This window comes from Bemisia tabaci, chromosome 2 (genome assembly GCF_918797505.1).
Source record: "Bemisia tabaci chromosome 2, PGI_BMITA_v3".
Classification (NCBI taxonomy): domain Eukaryota; kingdom Metazoa; phylum Arthropoda; class Insecta; order Hemiptera; family Aleyrodidae; genus Bemisia; species Bemisia tabaci.
This window is the reverse complement of record NC_092794.1, coordinates 7,864,969-7,891,595: the sequence shown is the minus strand read 5'-3', so window position 1 is coordinate 7,891,595 and position 26,627 is coordinate 7,864,969. Positions and strand designations below refer to the sequence as shown.

The 26,627-nt window shown below is 39.1% G+C and overlaps 1 protein-coding gene across 1 annotated transcript in view; it reads left to right on the top strand.

Moving 5' to 3' along the window:
• Positions 1–26,627, top strand: part of LOC109032838 (high affinity cationic amino acid transporter 1) — a 34,861-nt gene that overhangs the window by 594 nt on the left and 7,640 nt on the right. The window contains exons 2-8 of the mRNA XM_019045139.2: positions 15,224–15,464; positions 16,645–16,773; positions 19,706–19,861; positions 20,626–20,730; positions 22,192–22,359; positions 24,053–24,177; positions 26,007–26,104. Of these exons, the coding sequence (XP_018900684.2) occupies positions 15,224–15,464; positions 16,645–16,773; positions 19,706–19,861; positions 20,626–20,730; positions 22,192–22,359; positions 24,053–24,177; positions 26,007–26,104 (1,022 nt within the window). The remainder of the gene's footprint in view (positions 1–15,223; positions 15,465–16,644; positions 16,774–19,705; positions 19,862–20,625; positions 20,731–22,191; positions 22,360–24,052; positions 24,178–26,006; positions 26,105–26,627) is intronic.

The window sequence follows — 26,627 nt, the reverse complement described above, 5'->3', positions numbered from 1 at the left end:
AGAAAATAGAGGAGCGGACGTTATGGTTTGGAACACCACAACAATTGAGGGGCCTGAAAGACAAGATGCATAAAAGCAGTTCTTGAAAAAATTGAGGTATTAATTATTTCAAGTAAAACTAGTCTTAAAGCGTTTTCTGGGAAAAATTCGCACCAAAATTCCAATTTTTAAGCATCAAAAAGTCAGTTTGAACTTTCTTTCCACCACAAGGATCCATGTAATTTCGAACACGTATTTCTCGAAATAGCAAAAACTGTACTTATGCGCCTTGTAATCCAAGCCCCTCAAATGAGATCCATGTTATCGTATTTTCACCGTCAATATTGATGCCAAAATGCATACCGCTCATTGTGACCTGAACTTTTCAGTCTATGAAATCGTGCATTTCCATTGCATGAAACTGACCTGCCAGTTTTCAAAAAAAAAAACTTCCAGGGGCTCGTGCCCCTTACTGCAATCCAGTTTCGGTAACCGAAAATTCGGGCACAGTAACCGGAAGTTCCGTTTCATAGTTTGAACGGTTCAACCGACTCTCAACATCGAACTTCATAGATTCATGCTTTGAAATTTTTTTTTTCGGTGAACACCCTTCGAATGACTCAAACCAGCTGTCGTTTATCAACAGTTAGACGACCTGGTGGGTCGCATGCATCTCCGAGTTTTTGTGGGCTCTTACGGTTTTTTGCTGCACTTGCCTATGATTGCGATTTTTCGTGGATTTTGGTGATGTCACGAGCACCGGTTTTTACTCGCGAATGCACGCGATATTCGCGGGACTCCTCTGGCAAGCGACCCGCGAATATCCGCGAAAATTTCACAGATCGCGGTGGGAAAGTGCGGAGTGTGAAGTCCTGCCATGCTAAGAAAAAACGCCGTATGAACCTTCAGGCGTTGCCAAACTTCTTTTTATAAAACACGAATTTCCTGGTAAACTTATGAACATTTCCCTTCCAATTTTTCAGATAATTTTGTTTGCAATTTCACCTAAAGTCCCTGAGAATTTCAAGGAAAAATAATCATAACTCTCCTCAAAAATAACCATTTAATTGAAGGAAATTTGACAACTCTTGAATGTTCATACGGCGTTTTTCCTTAGCACGGCAGCATGGAAGTCCCACGCTTTCAGCACTCACGTGTCAGACGAAGATTCGCGGGTATTTGCATATGCTTTTAAGTTTTGAACAATTTTCCTTAGTTTTATAGGAACACTTGAGTACTTACGTAAATTCAATATATTTGGTCATACGTCAAAAACATGAGCCATGTAATCATACCAGGGGCTTGGAAAACAAGGCGCATAAGTGCAATTTTTGTTATTGCAAGAAATACGTGTTCAAAGTTTCAAAATTACATGGAGCCTTATGACAGAAAGAAAGCGTAAACTCACTTTTTGATGCTTTGGATTTCAGTTGTGAATTTTTTACAGGATATACTTTCAAACTAGTTTTAATCGCCCTCATGAATATTTCAATGTTTTTGTCAAAAAATGCACTTATGCGCTTTGTTCTCCATACCTCTCATATGTAGGATTAATTTTATGCCCTCCACCTGCCCCCCTACCCGACGTCATCAACCACGATGCTGAATAATTTCTTTAGAAAAATGTGCAGCTTTTAAAGGGTTGACAGATATTTTAACGTGTTTTCAATTCCTTCCTTGAAAAAGTATTATCTGCAGATAAAATTGGGCAATACATGTATCTATTACGCTAAAAGCTTATCACTCGGAGAATTTTTCGCGGGTCGTCACAGTAACAGGGTACGAGATACGCCGGAACAACAGTTTTACACAGACAAAGTCCCAAAGAACTGGTTTCCGCGGATTTCCCGAAACCGGACCCGTCACACAGTTTCAGCGGCGCTTGAAATGAAGCTCTTAAACGCATACAAATTGCGAGCAATAAACGCCGACAGACGATTATCGGATGAGACATCAATAAACGCCGGGTAATACCAATTTAACCACGTGCTAAGGCATGCAGCCAAGATCAGACGCAGTCCCATTAGGGAAGCTATACTCAATGAACTTGGAAGTTCATCTTTTACAAGCAGGTGCTTTAGCGGTTTTTATGAGCGCAGTTAACGTTCCACACATACATATGAATACCTGAAGAGCTGCCACTTTAAACTAATCTGGAAGGTGTGTAACCTACAGCGACGGCGCAATGCTTGAAGAGTTAAGGAAGTTTCGCCACTTCCCCCATATACTTTTAGATCTATAGAGTCCCAAACTTCTTACTAAAAAATGCTTAAATACGTTGTCCTATTAAGGAACGGGGGGGGGGGGGGGGGCTTGATTTATGAGAAGATTTTTTACTCTGCAGATTTTCCTTTGATGAGCAAAAAAATACCTATAGATTTATTTTTTACTTACAATTTGCTGTTTCAAATTTAATTCAGTAGCTAGGTATAGATTTAATAAAAAAGGCTTTTGTCTTCATTTTTTAACAATTAAGTTACAAATACTGTAGATTTTATTAAATTTGTAAAAAAAAAAAAAAAAAAACAAAAAAAAAAAAAAAAAAAAAAAAAAAATTACTAGTGCTTTCAGCAGAAGCAGAAATTAACTGAAATTGAGGCAGAAAATGATCCCTACGAGTGTGTAACTTAGCCAAAAGAACTCGATGCAAATTGGGTGAACTTGAATAACCTGTACCTGCGGGTCAAGGGAAGAGGGTAAATCTGCTGGATACAAGGGCGAGGTATGAATGATCGATCATCGATGTTTCCCCATTTGAAGCTATGGTAAAGAATCGATCATTAAGGTGTTCGTTGCGAACATCCTGTTTATCGATCCTTTTCCATAGGTTTAAATGGCAGACCAATCGATATATCGCAAAGCACGCCACGCCACTGGCTGGATACTGCCACCTTGACGCCTGATTAGTCATTCAACTTTCACTTTGACTGAATACTCTTTAGAATATTGCTTGCTTGTACATTTGGACAGCTTTATGCAATAAGGAACTAGGGTCAAATTTTCGATTTTTTTTTTATGATGAATTCCGTATCAGGAGGGTATTTACTTACTATTGAGAAAAAGAAAATCCTCAAAAACAATTTTTATCCCGCTTCAGCGACCCCGCAAAAATTTGCCGTCGCAGGATCACGCGAAGTTCATTTTGCAATTGGGACCTATACTATGGTTCCCTATTGCGTAATGCGAAACTCGGATTTCCCATTTTGCAATTCGGAACTATAGACAGGACGGCATAATGCTTTCTCGGCATTCTCGGCTCCTGTTCGACCGATCTTGCTGATTTTTGGTACCGGGGGTATTTTTCGACGGGAAACTCGAATTTCTGGTCAAATTTTGAAAATTCAGAAATCCAAGATGGCGGATGTGGCCTAAAATGCTATCTCGGCTCCTGTTCGATGGATCTTGCTGATTTTTGGTATCCGGGGGTATTTTTCGACGGGAAACTCGAATTTCTGGTCAAATTTTGAAAATTCAGAAATCCAAGATGGCGGATGTGGCCTAAAATGCTATCTCGGCTCCTGTTCGATGGATCTTGCTGATTTTTGGTATCCGGGGGTATTTTTCGACGGGAAACTCGAATTTCTGGTCAAATTTTGAAAATTCAAAAATCCAAGATGGCGGATGTGGCCTAAAATGCTATCTCGGCTCTTGTTTGATCGATCTTGCTGATTTTTGGTACCAGGAGGTACCGTAATAGCACACCTAGTCTTAGAGATGTTTTTAAAACGTGTCAATGACACCAAGCCTCATTTCTGAAATGTTTCACGTGATACTTTAAAAACCCGAATGAAGTGTCAAACACGAAGCCACTCTGTGTTCAACACATTCCCATGTCACCACATTTTATGTGTCTGTGAAACATTTGCAGATTGTGTCACCGAAATGTTTCGAATTCATTTTTTACATATTTCAATGACACAATGGGCAAAGGTCTCCGTTGGCAGTGCATTTTTGACACATTTCTGACACATTTGTAAAACAATGAGCCTTTAACTCAGATTTTCCTCTGATTTTCTAAATGTTTATGACACATTTTCGGTATAATCACTACAGTCCATGTAGTGTTAAACACGAGCCCACTCTGTGTTGAATACATCCGCATGTCACTACTTCTTAACCGTAAAAAAATTTTCAGACATCTGTTTTAGCAAACGTCGTGGAGGCATTATAGCTATCAAATCAAGTGCCTGGGCGGCCTGATTACAGACTATGCCTAAGGAGAGTATGGAACTATGGGTTCACTCCATCAGTATTAAACTATCAGAGGGATTAGGACGTCCTCACTTTAGAAAAGTATACGCAAAGCATGATGTACGGTTTCAATATTTTAGATAATCCATAACTTATAAGCTCTTATGGAGATAAATGCGATGCATACCAAGAATTTAAAACTATTTTTAACTCTGCATAATTAAATAGCCAAAAAGTAAACCTTGAGACAAAAAAATAAACCAAAATTTGGTAAAATTGGAAAATGAAACGTCAACGCTCTCTGGTGGGTTCAGTTTGATCTAGGAAAATTTTTAGAAAGGTCTGAGAAATGTTTTCAACTTGTGTTCACCAGGTTTTAATGACAATCAAGGCACTGTTTTGTTTAACTGATATATTCCTGACACATTTCTGAAATAAATTTCCTTACCCTTATGCGTTTAAATTAATTTTATAAATGGTTATGACGTACGATCGCCGCGGATCAATTAAATGAGAGTGATACGAGTATTTCAACTGGAGAGCAATGAGGGAAATCCGTACACGAAAATCTGAGGGCGTTTCAAATACCATTCCGTCACGTTTCATACATAGATTCAACATATAGCTGTACCTTATCAGATTAAAAATACGAAATATCTGCCAGTTGTTTCTGAAACATGTTTTTGAAGGATCTTGGAAACGTTGCTAAATTGTGTCAGAAATATGTCAGGTTTATTTCTCAGAAACTTCGAACTTCCAAGAATTTCTGCAGCAACGTTTTAAATATGTTTTAGAAATGTTTCCAAAATATTTAGTTGATCTCCTTTCCCAACATATCGTACACAAATCTAATATGAATCTGTGCCTGGGTCGTTAAAAAAGAAATTGACACAATTACAAATTTTTTCCGATAGATGTCAATAAAGGTTCATTGATTTTCATATAAATTGTGGCAGAAATGTTCCGTAAATATGTTTCAATCATAGGCTTAGCTGTGGCAATGGTTTTGAAATGTTTTTGAAACCTTTCTGATATAGTTTATTGAACGGACTGCAATATATTGACAACACATAGCTGACACAATTCTTACACATTTTTCGGGTGGGTTATTTATGCCTTTTTGAAATAAGTTTGAAACGTTTCCAACTTATTTTTAAAAAAGTTTGAATGACCGCAATTAGAAACATTTTCGATTTGTTTTCAATACGTTTCAAAGACACGGCCAACTTGCCCATTTCATGTATTCGTTTTGAAAATTTGTTGGAAACATATGTCAATGACTGATCCGAGATTGACATAATTTGAAACATTTTAAAAACATTCCATTGTGTAACTGTGCTATTAGGGATTTTGGACGGGAAACTCGAATTTCTGGTCAAATTTTGAAAATTTGAAAATCCAAGATGGCGGATGTGGCCTAAAATGCTATCTCGGGCTGCTCGACCTATCGTGGTGAATCTTGGTTGTATAGGGGGTATTTTTGGCCGGGAAACTCAAATTCCTAGCCGAGTTTCGAAAAATTGAAATTTTTCAAATTTTGACATTGAGCTTGTTCAGTGATTTTTGATTTTTGCGTTTTTTGAAGTATTTACTACGCATAAGCCACAATAATTTTCTCCGATATTTTTCGCATTTCAATCCACGAAAAACAAGTTTGAGGTTGCGTCTTCTGAGCTCCCCTTTAAACGTGTGTCCGAGGAATGAAAGATCCCCCAGGGGATACTTACTCAAGTAAGGTCATTTTCGGCCACATCCACCATCTTGGATTTTCGAATTTTCAAAATTCGATCAGAAATTCGAGTTTCCCATCCAAAAATACTACCTGGTACCAAGATTCACCGCGATAGATGGAGCACGAGCCGGGATAGCATTTTAGGCCACATCCGCCATCTTGGATTTTTAAATTTTCAAAATTTGACCAGAAATTCGAGTTTCCCGTCCAAAAATACCCCCGGATACCAAAAATCAGCAAGATCCATCGAACAGGAGCCGAGATATCATTTTAGGCCACATCCGCCATCTTGGATTTTTGAATTTTCAAAATTTGACCAGAAATTCGAGTTTCCCGTCCATAAATACCCCCTGACCCCGAAAATCAGCATGATCGATCGAACAGGAGCCGAGATAGCATTATAGGCCACATCCTTAATCTTGGATTTTCGAATTTTCAAAATTTCACGATTCACGGGTTTGTTGACCTATTCAAGGGTTTATCGATCAATTCACGGATTTTTCGAACGAATCACGGGGTTGTCAATCGATTCACGGATTTGCGGATCGATTCGCTGGTTTTTGATCGATTCACGGTCGTCAATCGAATCAGTGCCGATCAAATCACGTCAATCGGTTCATGTTCTAACTTTTCGATCGATTCATGTCGGTCATGTCGGAATCATAACACCGGTTTTTCAATAATTTGTCGATCGAGTCGGTGTCGATCGATTCATGCTTTCATTTTTTGATCGATTCATGTCAATCAAATCTATAAACCCTCCCGTCCAAATTGCATGTTAATATTTGCCACCATTCTCGAAATATTAGCAAGTCGGTAGGTATCCATATTTTTGGCACACCCTGTTTTTTGTAGAATATCTTTCCGCAGGGACAATGCACCTCCCCCCTTCCTCGTATGATGGAAGGAAGGGGTGTTTTCTCTGTTGGGGTTAACCCTCCAGTTTGTAATAGTGACACCAGGGTCGTCTCCCCTATGCAGTCAGTGCTAAAACAATCTATAGTTCCTAATTGCAAAATGAGCTTCCCCGGATTCTTCATTTTGCAATAAGGAACTATAGCCTTTTTTTGTAATTATTGGCAACAGTGTGATGTTTTTGACAAATCTGTCAACACAGGGTGTTAAAGGAACTCCATAGCTATAAAATGAACCATCAAACCGCAACATTGATCGTTTTGATGAAAAACGCCAATGGTTTTTGCAAAAGTTGCTCTCCTGAAAACCTACCGTTCTGCCTATAGTTCCGAATTGCAAAATGCTATCCATTTAATCATATGTCATTGATTCGTATAGCTGGCAAAATTTTCTTCTTTTGAGCGTCAAAAACAAGCAAATAAGTTTACTTGCTGTACAGGTAAAAGATAGAAACCTAGAGAGAGGGAGACGATTACGCTGCTTACTTGAACGTGCCATGTCAGCTGATCAATTGGGCGTAGAAGAAACTATGGTGCACGCAAACCCTTTGCTTATAGTTTCTTTCAGCATAAACAGTCCAATTTCACAGGCGTTATGCAGACTTACCGCCATGAATTCTGATTTGACCTCGCTGACGATTCTCCACAGCTCTTCAAGTTTGATGAGTTTCCCGGTAACTTTCACTATCGGTTCACGCTCTCAAGAATCCAAGATATTTCTCCCAAGATTTGAGTCGACACATGCACATGACTATTTTGCAATAAATGAGTAATTTATTTCTGGCGTAAACTTTTTTGCAGTGGGTGAAGTTTTCGAGGCGACCGAGGAGAACAATTAATTTTAATGTTACCTATCAAGGTGAATACACGAAACTTTCAATTTTGTTTTAACATTTGAGGCGTGGAGGACAGGCGCTACTGCAGTTTTTGAAAATTGAGATATTATGATTTCAGTAAATCTAGTCTAATACTATTCTATGAAAATTCGCTCCAATTCAAATTTCTAAGTATATCAAAACGTCAGTTTGAACTTTCTTTCTGCCACAAGGATCCTACGATTTCGAAACTTTATCAAATATTTCTCGAAATGGCAAAAACTGCACTTGTGCAGTGTGCACTGTGCACTGTGTGGTGGCGCGGAACAAGTTTATCTGCAACGGGCTGTTTCTATTTTAAAAAGTTCAAAAGTTATGGGGGCGAGTAGATTTCAACTTTAAAAAAGGCAACGTCGCACTCAGGGGCTGGAGGCTAAACCAATCCCGGATTAAGGCCGGAATAAGTGACCCTCTCTCACTTGGTAGTGATTTCATCAAATTCGGAGACGGGGAATTTTGGGGGGGTTCTGCGCATTGAGTCCTCTTGGACTTCTTCCTATTTTCCATGTCTCACTCCTCCTCTGAGGTACCTTTGAGGAGCTTGACACCCCTAAAACGCTCACCAATCCTGATTTTTGGGGAAGAAAAATCAGAGCATCTTAAATTACACCGTTTCTACTTATTCTAGTTCTGCTTCAATACCCGGGCCGCAGACTCGATCGTCAACTTTCGTAGCGCTGACGACACAGGCACCGCGCCTTAAGTGCAATACCTTTTCTTCTCAAATGATCATCTCTTACTGCACGCCGTTTCAGTCTTACGTAAGATAGCCTTGACCCTATTCCCTCTTTTCAGGGCACCTATCAGGCACCTCTGGACCCTCCTCGTCCTAAGTCCCTGACATGAATTATTGACGGCCCCCAATTGATCTTCTTTTATCTGGTGCAAAAGGATCGCTCCTCACGGCTTAAACATCTTGATTTACCTCAGGCAATTTAGGTTTCCTGTCCAAAGCATCTGATAAAACGCCCGGTTGCACTCACGTTAATGTGGCCGACTAGACGAAAAGAGACTTTAGTGCAAGGAAGGAAGCAAAATTGTCAGTAAAGCAATTTTCTTTTCAAATTGAGTTAAAAACTTGGATTTTTTTAATGACGGAAAACTCACTGAGAACCCTGAAGAATAAGTTGCAAGCGGTTCGGTTCATTTTTCCTTTATTTGGGACGTGAAGTAAAACTATGATTTGGATTACATTTTGCAATGAGGAACCACTATCTCAGGCTCTCCCATAAAAGCACATAGGTATCTGCATAGGGAAACCAATGGCATGTATGTTGTTTCTAAAATGGGCCAGAAGTAGTGTTCCCTTATTGCAAAATGAGATCCATTCAGCGCTTTCCTACTCTGAACATAACAGAGTGGAATTGAGGGGCTCGAAGGACAAGGCGCATAAGTGCACTTTTTGAAAAAAATGAGATATTCATGAACTCAACTAAAACTAGTTCGACGGTACATACTGTGAAAAATTCACAACTAAAATCCAACTTTAAAGCATCAAAAAATGAGTTTAAACTTTCTTTTTGCCATATGGCTCCATGTAATTTTGAAACTTTAAACGCGTTTTTCTTGAAATAGCAAACACTGCACTTATGCGCCTTCTCCTCCAAGCCCCCCCCCCCCAATTTTAAATGACTTTTTCTCAGACTACATTTCTATAATTCATGACGAACTTCAAAGTCCCTGAACTTTGGTTTAACCTGATATTTTTGGATGCTATTTGTCCCAAAAGTTTTGTAGAACACTCCCACGTGCTCTAGTGTTGATAAGTTTAAGTTCTAATGGACTCAGGCCTCATTCCTCCTCCATGGACGGTCACAAATGGACGTATTCCTGCCAATGGAACTATGTGCATTATGACGTGAGCTCTGTTATGCATATATCCTTATGGGTCTCAGGGCTCATGTCTTAATGCACATAGTTTCGTTTGGCAGAAATCCGTCCAAATATTTAAAATTCTCGCCTTCAGCCGCGACCAACGCTAATTTAAATCTTTCGACAAAGAATTCTCAGCAGTTCTCAAAACGGCTTATCTCTGTTTGTGGCATTGTAGACTACCTGTCATACTTTATTTTGTTTTCAACGTCGGTGCTTGAAAACTGCCGTAATTTTTTCTCTCTGCACGGAAAGAAAGAATATTAGTGGTTACGAGATTCCTGGTTACGTATTGATTTCCAGGAACTCTAGCAGCCAGAACTAGATTTCTGACTGTGCTTTTCACGCGGCTGGTAAAGGTAAACAGATATAGGTATGATTAATACTGACAGAAATCTAGTTCTAGTTACTATGTCATTTATTGGTACCGGAGATTCATATGTAATCAGGAGTGCAGTGCTTAGCCAGTAAAATTATTTTTTACCTGTCTATGTGATGGATATTCTGATGTATATTTTCATGGGAGTAACGCGTAACGTATAGGTAATGCCTGATGCACGAAGCGCTTTGGGAGGTTGGTCCGCGAAGCGGTCAGGGGTGTAGCTCCTAGTTCCGTTATAATTTCAAGGAATGATGTTCATTTGGACTACATTTTGCAATGAGGAACTAAAATTTCTAGCTCATCTTAGAAAACACATTTGAAGGGCTTGGAGGACAAGGTGCATAGGTGCAGTTTTTACTATTTCGAGAAATACGTGTTTGAAGTTTCGAAATTGCGTGGATCCTTATGCAGGATAGAAAGTTGAAACTGACTTTTTGATGCTTAAAAATTGGAATTTGGGAGCGAATTTTTCACAGAATATGTATTAAGACTAGTTTTAGTTGAAATCATTAATATCTCAATTTACTTAAAATTTAGTAATTTTCACTGCACTTGTGCGCCTTGTCCTCACCCTGGTAAAAATTGGCGATAGGAGCTGCGTTTCAAAATACCATAGGAGTTCTTATAGCCGACTGAAGAAGGCGATAGAAAATCATATAGCTGGCTGTAGAAAGTGGAAAAAATCATACGGCCAGGCTACACGAAGCGATAAAAAATTATACAGCCGGGCTATAGTTCCTATCGCCGGGCTTTACACTTTATCGCCTGGCTGTTGCTTTTTCGCCATCGGCTATAAAAGGCTATAAGAAATTGTGTAGAAATTCGTGTGCTTTGTAAATCCTTAAGTTTGTACGGAATCACCTTAATATTCACAAAACGCACATTATATTTTCCTTTACTACATATTTTTTTTCATCAATTAAAATGAGAATAATCCATACAGAGTGTGCAAACATTTCAAAGTCATGAGTTGAAAAACGCTGACTCCACGAGATTAAATATTAGAGCCTAACACAAAGCGGAGCAGGCGGCGCACTGGCGCCTACAAACCTAACAGGGATACTTCACGCATTGCGCAATGCGTGAAGTATCCCTGTTAGGTTTGTAGGCGCCAATGCGCGTTTCGCGCTGGCTGCCCGCCCGCCGCGCCGCGCCGCAGCGTACCACGGCGCTTGAAGCAACTATTTCACACCAGAGGTATTGCACAGTATCATACGAAATTGAAGGCGCTCCAACATATTAGGAATGGCAGGCATCCTTCAAAAGTACGGAGCTTTCCTCGCAAAATAAATCAAGATACTACGGCCCAAAAAGAGAGCGGTAGTCCAAAAACTCACCAAGTCCTAGCATCCGTAATTAGTAACGTTTAGCATACACTTTATCGCCAGGCTGTTGCTTAATCGCTATCGGCTATAAAAGGCTCTAAGAAATTGTGTTGCCGGCTATAGAAGCTGTTGGAAATCTTACAGCCGGCTGTAGGTCTATGGTATTTTGGAACACAGATTCTACTGCCAATTTTTACCAGGGCAAAGCCCCTCATTTGTGCCATTTCGACGGTGTAAGTCGGCAATCACATAACTCGATTTGCGACGCCGCAGACTTCCTATCACACTTTATTTTTTAAACGGAAAACTACTCAACGGCTATTCTTTAAAACTCCAGAGATTTTTCTTGTCTATGCGAAGAAAATTCTGCAAAATCTTCAAGGATGATGCCAATTTGTTTTCCCCTGAAAAAATAACGTAGAGGCGGAAATTTTCAGACACCGCAAACGAGTTATTTGATTGCCGACTTACACCGTCGATTTGTTTCACTGTGCAGATGGATACTATCAGTCCCTTGCAAAATGCAGTCAATTTGCTCGCCACTACAAAAATGAGTTTGGAGAGGAGATTTTGAAGCATCCCAATCGAGACGCGCGTTTGAGGATTTCAACATCGTGTTCTTTTTTATGCGTAGTTCCATGTTCTTTTTTTATTTTCCGCTTCTTTTCCCTATTTTCCTCTCGAACGCATCGATCGAGGAAAGAGGTGCGTCCACCTGCAGCTCCTGCAAGAGCACTCGAGCGCGAATCCACGCTAATCGGCGATTCTCGTGCGCCTGCTCAATTAAATCCGGATGACCTTGGCTTAAAATCACTCCGGTGTTTGTGTGCAGAATTTGACGGAGGTGATCCAGAATGGAGCCCGCTCCGACAGTGGAACGGTTCACCAGGAGAAATCGAACAAGAAATTTTTGACTAAACCTGCAAAATTGAATGTTTCGCCCGTCACAATATCCATTTCATGGGGTGCTTATGAAAGGCAATTTTAAGAAGGAACCAATGAAATCGCTCTGAAACCTCTACATTCTGTTTTGACAAAGATACACTGCCGTGCTGAGAAAGAAAGCCGTATGAACATTCGAGAGCTGCCAATATTCCCTTGATAAACCGCGTATTTTTGAAGCAATTTAAGCATTTTTTTCCTTGAAATTCTCAGATATTTTAGATTAAATTGCGTCCAAAATAGTCTGAAAATTTTGGAACAAATATTCACAAATTTCCCAGTTATTTCGGTTTTATCGATGGAAACTTGGCAACGTCTGATGGCTCATACGGCGTTTTTCCTTAGCACGGCAGTGTAGACCATTAAAGTTTCCACTTCAGGTCTGATTTCTCCCATTGACCCGCTCCACTGTGCGACGCACCACCGCAACATATGAATCGGCGGGTTTTAAAATCGAGCAAGTCCCTTTTTTTGATGAGCTTTGAACTTCATGAGAATGTCTGTATATTATGGTTCATTGGATAATTAACATGTTCGCTTTCAGTATCTACCGATTCACATCCGATTCGTATTTATTGATTTTGCCTCTGCTTTATGTATTGACATACAGGGTGAGCGAAAAGTCCCCGACCCCCCCTCTAACTTTTGAACGAATTGAGCTAGGGAAATGAAACTTTGGGGATGATCCTATCTCAAAGGGGACCATCTTTCGGGGGGGTCAAAATTTTGGTCCCCCCCTCAGGGGGGGACGGGGGCCCCCCAACTTTTTTTTTTCAAATGGCAACCCCTATCTTGTGATACCTCATTCGAAAGAGCATAAAAAACTAAGAATTTTGGCGCAAACCGCAGATCAATATCTTAATTTTTGACCGAGTTATGATAGGTCAAAGGTCAACTTTGACCTATTTTCAAAAAATCATAACTCCGGTTCAAATTATCGTAAAGGAAAAAATAAAACGGGAAAATTTACCAAATTGTGTCCGCTTTTAAGTAAAAATTGCAAAAATCACTTCGATTTAATTTTAAGGGGGGGCTCGGACCCCCAAATACGTCAATTCAAAGGTCATTCAATTTTCCCGCGAAATAAGCCAATTTCCCCTGGATTTGCCTCCACATTATCTCCGTAAGGTCAAAATCAGTTCAACATTACGTTGGCAAGTCCCCAAATTTCGGGAAAAGTTAAAAAAAATGATATTTAAACGGTCAAATTTAATTACCTTAAATATCATTTTTTTATAACTTTTCCCGAAATTTGGGGACTTGCCAACGTAATGTTGAACTGATTTTGACCTTACGGAGATAATGTGGAGGCAAATCCAGGGGAAATTGGCTTATTTCGCGGGAAAATTGAATGACCTTTGAATTGACGTATTTGGGGGTCCGAGCCCCCCCTTAAAATTAAATCGAAGTGATTTTTGCAATTTTTACTTAAAAGCGGACACAATTTGGTAAATTTTCCCGTTTTATTTTTTCCTTTACGATAATTTGAACCGGAGTTATGATTTTTTGAAAATAGGTCAAAGTTGACCTTTGACCTATCATAACTCGGTCAAAAATTAAGATATTGATCTGCGGTTTGCGCCAAAATTCTTAGTTTTTTATGCTCTTTCGAATGAGGTATCACAAGATAGGGGTTGCCATTTGAAAAAAAAAAGTTGGGGGGCCCCCGTCCCCCCCTGAGGGGGGGACCAAAATTTTGACCCCCCCGAAAGATGGTCCCCTTTGAGATAGGAACATCCCCAAAGTTTCATTTCCCTAGCTTAATTCGTTCAAAAGTTAGAGGGGGGGTCGGGGACTTTTCGCTCACCCTGTAATTTACGCGTATGGTTTTGCGTGTCGTCATCACACGCATTGACTTGACTGGTATCAAAATGATATGGTACATCGGTACCAAGAAGTTAAATTTTTGGGAAATTTATGGTTTCCATAGACGAAAAGAAACGATTCAAAGTAACGAAGATCACGATAAGTTACGACATGATCGGAGAACGTATCAGATACATATTATGTATATTTCCTAGGCTTTAATCAACTCAGCGTGCTTTGCTCCTTGTCGATGGCTTAGCTCGACGTTTTTCCATTTGTAACGATACAGATTTCCAGTAATACTTTATTTTGGAATCGGAAAATTAAAACTGTACTTTCTTTTTTTTCTTTTTTTTATTAAAATAAAATGTACAACTGTCCCTTACGGGGCATTAATTACATAGATGTTGACTTAATCTTGAAGCTAATCTTAAAACTAATATTATAAGATTTTGTTTTAAAAAAAAAGTACTTTCTTGAGTAAATCTTAAGTTTTTCCTCTCTCTCTTTCTCTCTGTAAGGAATATTGTGAGTAAATTAAGCTGTCCGTTTTTTCATAGGAATGGAAAGTAAGAATCTTTAAGTTTTTTTTTCAAAATATAGGTTTTTTTTTAAATAACCTAAAATAAATAAAGGGGGAACATATCTTGGAGACAAACCGCCGACTTAATTTCTTCAAAATATTCTTTTAAGAGAAAGGAAGAACGAAACACTTACTGAAGAAATTACATTTTGAAATATGCCGATTCTAAAGAAAGCACTACTTGAAATCTTCAAAGTCATAAACGGAGAAATGTCAAGCTAAGCCATCGATGAAGAGCAAAGTTGTGCTGAGTTAATGGACACCTTCAGAAATTTAATATGTACCGCGTCGCGTCACAACGTGAATTGTATGGTAACGCCTTGAATACAACTATTCCTGCTCTGAAGATGCCGTAATTGCATACACGAAAAATAGAAGGCGTTTCGGCTTTTCGTGCCCGCCCGGCGATTGCGCGTGATTTCGGATTATTTCAATTGTATTTGTGAATGCAAAATACCTATCCAGCTTGGTTTAGTTGAGTCGAAATACATTTCATTTTCGGGGTTTGCTTATGATCGTGCATCTTTTTGGGCAAATCTAGGTCTATCTGTAAACAGGTTTTGTCGGCAGAAAAGTGAAACCATTTTTTTTCGTTGATGTTACACTTTTTCTATATTTTCAGGTGCTACTAACAAAATTCGCCTCGGTTGTCACGCGACTGAAATCAGAAGACTCAGTGGATCTAGAATCAAACAAGCCGAAATTGGCGAGAGTGCTGACCGTTCTTGATCTGACAGCGTTGGGAATCGGGTCAACTCTTGGTGTTGGTTCCTACGTCTTACCAGGAGAGGTCGCTCGCAATACAGCTGGGCCTGCTGTCACTGTCTCTTTCTTCATTGCTGCTGTTGTCTCCATTCTTGCCGGTAAATTCACAAGATCGTTTTTCAAAATCTTTAAATATTCGACTCCTACTCCTAAATTTTTGCAACAAATCAAGAGTTTCTCAAGGAACTAAAATGTTTTCGAAATGACTTTAATTTTTAAAATTTTCTGAAATAATCCGTTGTACTGAAAGTTGCGGCAACTTCGCTGATCTCCTGAAAAAATCAAGTGTGCGTAAATACCACTGCAGATGCTCATAACTTATAAAAAAAAAAAAAAAATTATCAATCGAGAAAAATGATTGCGACATTTCCTTACTTATGCAGGAGAGTGCAGCCATTTTCATTATAATGCATGATTCAATGATGCGTCATATCAACCTTACCTTTCATTTCTAAAATTTTAAAAAGCCGTAAAACTATGTAAATACGTCGTAATGATGCATTTGAGCAAAGTTTTTGTTTCGATATGCAGGTAAAACTATATTTTGAGTCATTTTGTATTTACATTCACTCACAGCGTCCGTCATTTTAAGGCCTTACAAGGCCCCATTGAGCCTAAGACGGCTGAGCCAATCAGAGGTGGTAACCACAGTAACCATACTCTCCCTATAAAGGTACTCTAACGCTAATCAAGGACAATATTTTAAAATTTCGCTCCAAGATCAAAACATGAAAAGAAAATCACTGAATCTGTAGATTTTAGAAGTATCATAGTATTTATAGTAGCATGTCTTAGTTTTGCACTCCTTGGGCAGAACCGGCGTGCTAGAATCTCGGCAATCAAGCACACAGCATATTCGGGCACATTTCATCGCTCATCTTACTTGACAGCGTATGTCGGTTTCTGCGTGAACCCTGGTGTCGAACTAACTCCATGCTTTGTTGGGTTCACGTTGAAATGAAGATACGTTTTTACGTTAGAGAAGCAGCGATTCATTATGTAAGTAGAGAGCCTTTGCAGGGAGAGCGTTGCATGATAGATCATGTGCGAGTAACACCTTCAGACAAGTGAAGGAAAAAACATGCATAAGTATTAGTTCAGTGGCTTGCTGCCAACGCCTCCATAAGAGAGTGTAGGACCTAATGGGCTAAAATCGTCTCGCATCTGACTTTGAAGTAACCGTTAACGAAACTGACTTGAAAATCCTGCGATTTTTCTCCGGCTCAATTAATGGAGTATTTTCTTTCCGTTTCGTAATTCATACTTTTTTTTGTGCAGCTCTTTGTTATGCCGAGTTTGCAGCTCGAGTTCCTAAAGCAGGATCAGCATACGTTTACAGTTATATGACTGTCGGCGAGTTCTGCGCTTTCGTCATAGGCTGGAATCTCATCTTAGAATATGTCATCGGTAAGAAGCTCTTAAGAGAGACTTGGAGGACAAGGCGCATAAGTGCAGTTTTTGCTATTCCAAGAAATACGTGTTTAAAGTTTCAACACCACCTGATGGCGGGAAGGAAGTTTAAACTTACAATCCTTTAAAGTTGGATTTATGTTGCGAATTTTTCACAGAATATACTTTCAAACTAGTTTTAGTTGAGTTTAAGAATATCTCAATTTCTTCAAAAACTGTATTTTTGCGCCTTGTCCTCCAAGCTCCTCATATCATATGAATCGTTAGGAATCGAAAATCCTCAAATTTTTACAGGATTGGGATATAAGCGAATGTAACCCATACAGCGTTATACTGTTCTTGCTCTTCCTGCATCTAGACAGATACTACGGCTAAAAAAATTGCGGGAGGGGGGGGTGTCGAAGAGAGAGTTACGCCATTTAGTCTTCCTGATGTTAAGAAGTCAGGAGATAGGTAGATCACAAAAGCGTTAAGAGGATAAGAGGGGTCAAAAAATCCAAAATTTAGTGTTGTGTATTTTATGAGCGGTCCCTGACTTTCAAGAGTCAGTTTGACTCGCGTCGATTTTTATTTTTTTCCATGGACGAGTATTTCAGCAATGCCGTAATCACACGCTGAATTTGGAAGTCATCGCAGTCATCGCTCAACGGCTGAAATTTCGCGAATTCGAGTTATTTTCATCCAGATGTACATATATCAAATCTCTTCGAATAGTTCAGAAAAATCCGTCATTATCTGACATTATCGACATGCGATGGTCGCTCAGGATCGTTGCTGAATTTTGCGCGACACGCGCAAAATTCAGGCATCGGGCCGATGGCTTCCACATTCAAGCCACATTCAGCTCCCACATTCAGCGTGTGATTGCGGCATAAGTTGATTTTAACATTTCTAAAAATTTTCAATCCGATACACTTAGTGAAAGAGCGTAAATTCAGGTTTTTCATTTCTTACCCTATCTGATGGCAAGATCTCCTCCTAATGTCGCGTGCGAACTTGAGGATAATAGCCGGGATACGAAATGCCCTATCCATCTAATTAAAGACGGCTTCAATTCGTCTGCGACCTTACTGACCGGGCGTCTAGGCAGTTTTCGCGGTCAATGAGTGACTACTGTCCAGACGCCATCCGAGAATCCCGAAGCATAACGCTTCATCGCCGTTTCCCATTGTGCAAATGAAAAAGTAATCGTAACGCTATTACCAAGTGCGAGGTCGTGCCTGAAACGCTCTCTCTAAAAGTTCGATGATCTGGGTTAGAAATGGCAAGTCCGAAATACGCTGTCCTATGATAAAATAGTCTCAGTATCTGCTAAATTGCTTCTGGACCGTTTTAGAACAATAAGTCGGGTAGACTACGGTCGTAAAGTCTGGTCAAAAATCCATAAATAAAGCAGACGGACAGTTGAAGAGAGCGAAGGATCTTCAAGTTCACATCAGCGAGAGTGTAAATTTGGTTTGTGAAATTTCCGAGTTGAATGGTCGCGACGATTTAAAAGGGGCGAGAGAGCTCTCGAGCAATTGATTTTAACTGCTATTAGATTACTTTTTAAATAAAAGGATTGGGGTAAAGAGTTAAGGGACATTTTTCATGCAATAATTGGACTACATTTTGCAATAAAGAACTGCCATTTCTGGCTCATCATTAAAAGCACCTATCTCTATGGGGAAACCAAAAGCAGATAGTGTTGTTTCTGAAATGAACCAGAAATAGTAATTCATAATTGCAAGTGAAGTAATTTCAAGTGGAACTCGTCTCACAGCGTGCCTATTGAATGAAATAATTGAACACTGCAGTTCATTTAGCCATTCTGAGATACATCAATGATAGGAATGTTAAAAATAAGTCTCGAGGTACCGCTATTTTAGATGTTTTAAAAATACTGACATTTCTTTAGGGACTTTTTTTGGCACGTTTGTGCAAAATTAGCAAGGAATATTCTTGAAAGAAAAATTACAATATCAAATATATTGAAGCAAGAAATAAAATTCTGATATATAAAAAAATGAATATTACAAGAAACTGCATCCAGGGCCGGATTTTCCTACTTGCCGCCCATGGCCCGCCTGTATTTTGCCGCCCCCTTCTCATTCGTGTTGAAACATCAATAAAAACCATCAAGTGAACGTGCCAGCGGGGAAGGGGTGCATAAGATGCGTTTACTCGTGTTGAACACATTTTTTGGGAAAGCCCTGTCAACACTACTAGCAAAAGGTGACGGAACTTTGCGCGAAAGTCAAGTTTCGGAAACCTATCTCTAATGGACAAGGCCTCCCATTCATAAGAAATGAACGAACAAATTATGAAAGAACAATGGTTTAATGATTTTAACTTCCGCCGCCGACCGCACCGTGTTTGGCGCAATGCGTGAAGTATTCATGCATTCTTGTAGGCGCTATCCGTTTCACGCTGACCAAAATAACCGCACTGTGTTTGATGCAATGCGTGAAGTATTCGTTCAGTCTTGTAGGCGCTGATATGTGTTACATGCTGCTTGCCGCACCGAGGGCTTCTCCTTTTCATCTCAAGTCCTCGTCATCATTTCTCCCTAAGTCGCGCCGTTCCAGGCCAAATTGTGTGTTTGGTTTCTCTCTTAACTCGACTAATTAAAGGTACTGTCTCTTGTATCACTGAAAGACGACAAAATTATATAGAAATTACTATACTCTCAGGAAATGAGAGATTTTGTAGCCTTTTCTCGTTTGTAATTTTTTTTTCTAAATCCGATTTTTTTTTATACCTACATTTAAAAAAATTGCAAAATTTGCCGCCCCCTAGATTTGCCGCCATGGGCCGCGGCCCATATGGCCTCCCCCTTAATCCGGCCCTGACTGCATCGTCTGAAATTGTAATACTTGTTTTTTTTTTTAATTTCCCCTTCGATTTTAATAGTTCATAATTATTAAAATATTACTTTGCTCTCACTCAGGGACGGCCAGTGTTGCAAAAGCACTGTCGGGATACCTGGATGCTCTGACAGGAAAAGTGTTCGAAACGTACATGTTGCAACATTATCCGATGAATGTCAGTTTTCTCGGTCCTTATCCAGATTTGATCTCATTCTCCGTCATCATTCTACTTTCATGTAAGTATTACGCCTCCTCGATCAGTTTATCGCAGGTAATTGAGCTCGGAACTATTATCGACATTCATAAAAGGCGTACAAAAACACTTGGGAAAATGTGAAGTACTGATTCATCAATATGTCAATGACTTAAGTTTCAAAATACGTAATAACGGTTCCATGTTAACTTTGTTCTCCTCGCAATGCTCGATTGTTCTATGTGGATCAATCTAATATATGTAATTTTACCATGTTTTCCTAAATTGCAATTTTAATAAGCTATCCAAAACATAATCTAGGCTCCATAAAACTCAAGCGGAGATGTTACATTATTAGCCTTTAAGAAAATGAAACAATGAAATCTCAGAAAAACCATATTGTATGCCCGTCGCCCCCTGACCGCTTTACAGTCCAACCCCATGAGGCGCTGCGCGCATCAGGCGTTACGCGTTATTCTTATGACTTTATGTATTAGAGTATGATTAACCAACAAAAAGTAACGATTTTATCCATTACCTACTGCTGAAATGGGTTACAGAATGGATCACATGCACAGAAAATAAGTGTTTGTAAAAACTGATTTTTGAAATACGCTGTTCAGAACTCCCTCAGATGATAGATTCATCTTGCATAATCGTATTTCATTGGCCACCCAGCTGGAAGCTTCTTATTCCCCTATTCTTTTTTAACGCTTAAGAACTACAAAGTAATATTCATTCGACCACAATTATTATTCTTCCGCAATCATGCATTTATAATTTATCCTTCTTTCCTATTTTTTTCAGTTGTGTTAGCATGGGGCGTTAAGGAATCAACAATGCTCAATAATATTTTTACTGCTTTGAACCTAACCACGGTTGGCATCATAATTATTGCTGGGATAACAGTAGGTCAGTATCTGACATTTTCATTTTATGCCCGTATATATTAAAATATTGCTCTCGCCGAAATTTCTCAATTTTTATTTACTGAAAAGCAGTTTTAGTAATCAATTTAATTATTTACACGATTTTATGAACTTGTATGGATAATAGGACTACCATGATGGCTCAGTCAAAAGTTTAATAGCAACCTTTAATTAAAAGGCTTTACATATTAAAATAATTAGTTGCCGTGCAAAATTACAAATGAAAAACCAGAATTGATATTATTCTTCAGCTTAACACCTTACCGTTAAGTCGAATTGTATCCAAACAATATATGATTCATAAGACTATAGCATCCCCCTCAAGTCATTTGAGCAAATGTTACTGGAGGCACTTGAAGGACAAGGCGCATAAGTGCAGTTTTTTTTTTTTTTTATTTCAAGAAATGCATGTTCAATTCTAGGTGGCGGTAGCCACCCCGTCCCAATCCAAAAAACTCCCCCTAAAAAATGACGAGACCAAATGGAAAAAAAAAAAAAATCAAAATTACATGGAGCCTTACGGTGGTAAGGAGGTTCAAACTCAATTTTTGATACTTTAAAGTTGGTTTTCAGTAGTAACTTTTTCACAGAATGTACTTTCAAACTGGTTTTAGTTGAGTTCATGAATACCTCAATTTTTTCAAAAACTGCATTCATACGCCTTGTCTTCCAACTCTCTCTATAAACGTTAAACATTCAATCAGACCTTCTTAGAATTTTTCTCCAGTGAATGCGGTGAAAATATTCCCGTCCCTCCGGTTGAAGCAACGTTATGTTGTCACTTGGATCTCTCCTGAAAAGGTAAGGCAAGTCTGTTCGCCTTCAATATTTGGCATAGGCAACACTGACAGTCTTCAAGTAGGAATAGTTGCATGCTCAAAACAATAAAACAAGCGCAGTGCTCTCCGCCTTTCTCTTAATGCTCTTATACATGGTTTTATAGTAGCACCGTTGCTTCCCAAATAGCATTTTTCGACGGAAAAATCCCGCTATTTTGAAATTAAATCGTAATTTTCTTAGGATTTTTTAGCGATAACATCGCTGGGAACATCAGCATCTGAGCGATTATCCTCAATCTTGTCGCAATTTTATTTCTTTGAATCGCGTTCGAAAAAATCGGAATTTTATCTCAATTTATCACGATGATTTGTCCGATGATATTGTGATATATAGTCGTCGATAAAATCGCGATTTAATTGCAAATTCATGTAATGAAATCGCAAATTAACGAATTTTTTTCCTCTAAAATTGCAATAGATCAACGTCGATAAAATCGCGATACATTCTTCGATAAAATCGCGATACATTCTTCGATAAAATCGCAACTTATCACGATCACTGCTACTTGAAATACACGGTTTTATAGTAGCACCGTCGCTTAATTAATTTTCTAGCTTTAAAGATGATTTCATTATTTAATTTTCTAATTTTCTTTCAACCGTAGCCAAGCCTTCCAACTGGTTCATCGCGAAGGAAGATTTACCCGTGGACCCAAACTCAAAATACAACCCAGGAGAGGGAGGATTCATGCCGTTTGGCTGGACTGGCGTCTTAGTTGGAGCAGCTACTTGCTTCTACTCTTTCATTGGGTTCGACTGCATAGCAACAACAGGTAATCTGCCGAGCTTCGGAAAAACACCGTATGGACTTTCAAACGTCGCCAAATTTCTCCAAATATTATACTTAATTATTTAGAAAAAAGTTGTGAGTATTCTTCCCTATAGTTGCCGGATTCTTTAGATTACATTGCGAATGGAATTTAAGGAAAAATAACCAAAAGTTTTCAAGAAAAATCCCATTTTATAGAAAAAGATTTGGCAACACTAGAATTGTTGTACGACGTTATTTTTCTCCTTTAGATCTTTGTAATCTGCCGAGCTGTGCGCGGGCGCTCTCTTCCATTCTCTCTCGAAAAATTGGAGAGATAAATTCAACTATGTAGCCTGTGGGAGATCCAGACACTCAAAGCTCTGTAAGATGCCGTGAAAGCTGTAGATCTTTAAGTAAATAATAGATAACGAATGATGGAAACGAATTGGCGATGCATTTTAATGACTTTTTTTCTCAACATCGCACCGTTAAATTATCGGTGTGGATCCAGGAAGATGTATACTTGCGACTTTTTGAGGGTGGGATGTCGTGAGCGGCAGACATCGTTCCCACCCAGGATTTCTGTAAAGCCTGCGTATTTTGACAGTGAAAGGTCTATGTGTAAAGAAATTTATGGAAATAAATTGCAAATGATGAACTGCAGTTTAATACTAGCTTGTGGCCAGTAAATGACATTATACTCGAAAAAATCGTGAATAATTAACAACCATCAAATGAGGGTCTTGGAGGACAAGGCGCATAGGTGCAGTTTTTGAAAAATGAGATATTTACGATTTCAAGCAAAACTAGTCTTAATGCATTTCCTGAAAAAAAATTGTTCCTGAATTCCAATTTAAAGCATTTAAAAGTCAGTTTGAACCTTATTTCCGCCGTAAAGATCCATGTAATTTCGAAACCTCAAACACGTACTTTTCGAAGTAGCAAAAACTGCACTTATGCACCTTATCCTCCAAGCCCCTCAAATGCACATTGAAAGGATTCGATGACTAAGGACCAATAATTATTTTCATTCAATACTAGGGGGCTACTTCCCCTGACCACTTAGCAGTCCAACCTCTCGACAAGCTTCGCGGTTCATTCAGAAATTAGAAAATACGCTGGAGTTACCAGAAATCCAGGGTCGGGACCAGTTTGTTGACCAGTCGGCCCCTGACGACATTCCTCCTTTTTACACTTAATTTATGTTTAAAACTACTTCAAACATAATATTCTACTTAATTATTAATGCACATTAAAATTTACCGGCATTGAATATTTTTAATTACTTATTGATTTATTTGTCTACACGGCAAAAAGCATCACAATCTCAACCATACTTCCAGCTGACTTAACCATACCTTTGGCTTGTGCAACTACTCCAATATCTGGTACCAGAATCAGCTCATACCTTTAGCTGGTGCCCTCAGTCACATAAGTGTAGTATAGTTGGATTAACTATTATATCGCTAGCTGGTACCTTTGCACTCCTAGGTAGTGCAGCGATACCCTCATGGCTGTCGCCAAAACCAGCTGGAAGTATAGTCGAGATTGAAATCATTTTTTTCAGTGTGTTGTATTCTGTCGGTAATGTTAAAATAGTTACGGTTTTGACTAAGCAGGCTAATGCCGCTAATGTACGTTATTTTCATGACTAGGCCATAGCAATAAAAACTGAATAAATGTCGCTCACAAGTTGTCTTCTCTCCCTTTTTTAGGGGAAGAGGCGAAAAACCCCCAAAAAACTATTCCTCTGGCCATCGTTTTGTCTCTGCTGATCATTTTCTGCGTGTATTTTGGAATATCTGCAGTTCTCACCATGATGTGGCCTTATTATGATCAGGTAACTTCTTACTACACTACAACCATAATTTCCCTCTAGCATCTTTGAATATTCCGAATAAAAGCGCAAATAAAGAAGCAGCTGTACACAGTTCATAAGCTCTTATCGCTTGGTGATGTTAGAAGTATTTTGTGGGTAAAAGCAGCCAGAGCGAGTTTTTTTTAAATTCATGAACATTGATGAATGAACAAATTGCACCGCGTTCAACAGAAAGGAACCAAGCCACATCAGCTACTGCCAAATGTAACTGTGCGGATTTTTGTGCAAATTTCAGTGAATTTTGTGCATGATGCGAGGCAAATTTCCTAAAATTTTCAAGGGAATCCGCACAGACGTTCTCTTGTGAAACATTAAATTTCCCAGTTAAGTTCGGCAATAGCCGATGTGGCTTGGTTCCTTTCTGCTTAACGCGGTCCAATTAACGAGAGCCTGAGTATTTTGTTTATCCACCGATGGTCAACAGCTTCATCAGTCACTCACTTTGAGTAGCACCCACGTTAATCCTGTTAAGGTGGTTCGAGAAAAATTTGAAGCGTCACTGATGACTTGAGATACAATACCCGCATGGGCTAATCAGGGATTTGGAGGTATCATTGATGACTTTTCAGTTTGAGCTCACTTTGACTGTGCAACAAAAACTCTTTAAAAACGGAAGAGCTACGAATTAAAGGCTAAATGAGGCTCGCATGACGCACGAGTGACTTCGCAGTGCCTTAATTGGACATATTTTTTCCAAACGGAACTACAGACGAGTGGGAAAGATGGGATCTTCTCTAGAAAGGTGGATAAGAAACAATGATAAAGTGGGCGTGATTCCCTTTGGAGAAATGGAAAAGCAGAATTTTACATTCTGCAAACCGAACCATACATTCTAAGCGCCACCTGTCTACGGCTCTCATGAGCCAAGGGCACGGGAAAGAGCGTTAAGGACAGGGCTCATGAGTTAATGCGACGGATCGTCGTCACCGCTGACGTTACTGGCGCTTTATAATGTCCATTCATTCTTGCCGGTAATTCAGGATTGCGCGAAAGATCTAAGAAAATACAAAGGCACAAAAATGCACAAGACACAGGAAAAAGGCACAAGGATTGCGCGAATTTAAAATGAAATTAATTAAAGGTGGAACTTTGGCAAAGCAGGAAACAGTAATTGGAAAATAAACGCATTTTCATGTTAACGTTAATTTAAGTTAGTTTGTTGACAAGTCATCGTGAAAAGATTGAATAATGGTCGTGTGTACAAAGACCTTTCCTAACTTCTCTCGGAAAAAATATTTAACGGGGAGAAACGAGGCAACGTTGGAATGTCATACGACGTCGAAACGCAACATGGACCTTTGCAACTATTATTCGAGACCGCGATTATTCTAGCGTGAGTTCGAATAATCGCGCGAAACACAGTGCGGCTAGCGCTGAATGTATATTAGCGCCTGCAAGACTTGAGGAATACTTCGCGCATTGCACAAAACACGTACTACCCTCGACTAACGAGCACATCCCTTCTTCCCCGCCTGTCACTGGTTCTGTTTGGCAGTAATACGTCCAATTTTAGGAGGTCCTGCATGCAGCAATAGTTTACCTATTCAAAGAAATGCTGGAACTGCTCCGCTCGCAAAATTAAATCAAGAAGTAGATTTAGTAGTTTAGATGTCTTTTAATTTTGATAGACAACACGCAAAAGTTGCATTCCGCTCATTTTGACGGAGACTTGGGAGAAAAGCTTAAAAATTATACCTAGTTCGTTGGCATTGTAGTTGATATTTAATCTTTATGAACGCTTTTGAGTAATTTGGGTGTTTGTACCCTTTTTTTCTCCTTTTTTCATGAAGGATCCAGCGGCTCCATTCCCTTCAGTGTTCGAGAAAGTTGGGATGCCTCAGGTTAAATGGATAGTCTCCGTGGGGGCCGTTTTCGCTCTGTGCACCAGGTAATTTAAGTTGCAATAGTTTCTCGCCTTTCTAATTATGTAATTACACTATTGTTTTTACTTTAATTCTTAAAAGAACGCATGTCGCAAGTAGTTTACCTGATTCGGTGTGAGTGAACTCTCCTCGTCGTCCGCTGGTATAATTTTTTGAACACTGGGAAAAAAAACACATTAAATCTAAAGTCCAGACTCTTAAAAACATCGAAAAGAAAAAATACTCTTGATTCAATTAGATTTAAGCTTAAATCAAGAACCAGGCCTCTTAATTTGAGCGGATTTCCTTTTGATTTAAGCTTAAATCTGATTGAATCAAGAGTCGATTTTCTTGTCAATGTTTTCAAGAGTCTGGACTCTAGATCCAATGTCTTTTTTTTCTAGTGAAGTGAATCTATTTCGCTAAATTTATTAAATATATTGATTGAATATATCTACTACCACTAACAAGTCGCTCTTATAGCGCTTCTGTGCGCTCTGCGACACCCAACCGCCACTGATAGCGAATATATCTTGTATATACCTAAAA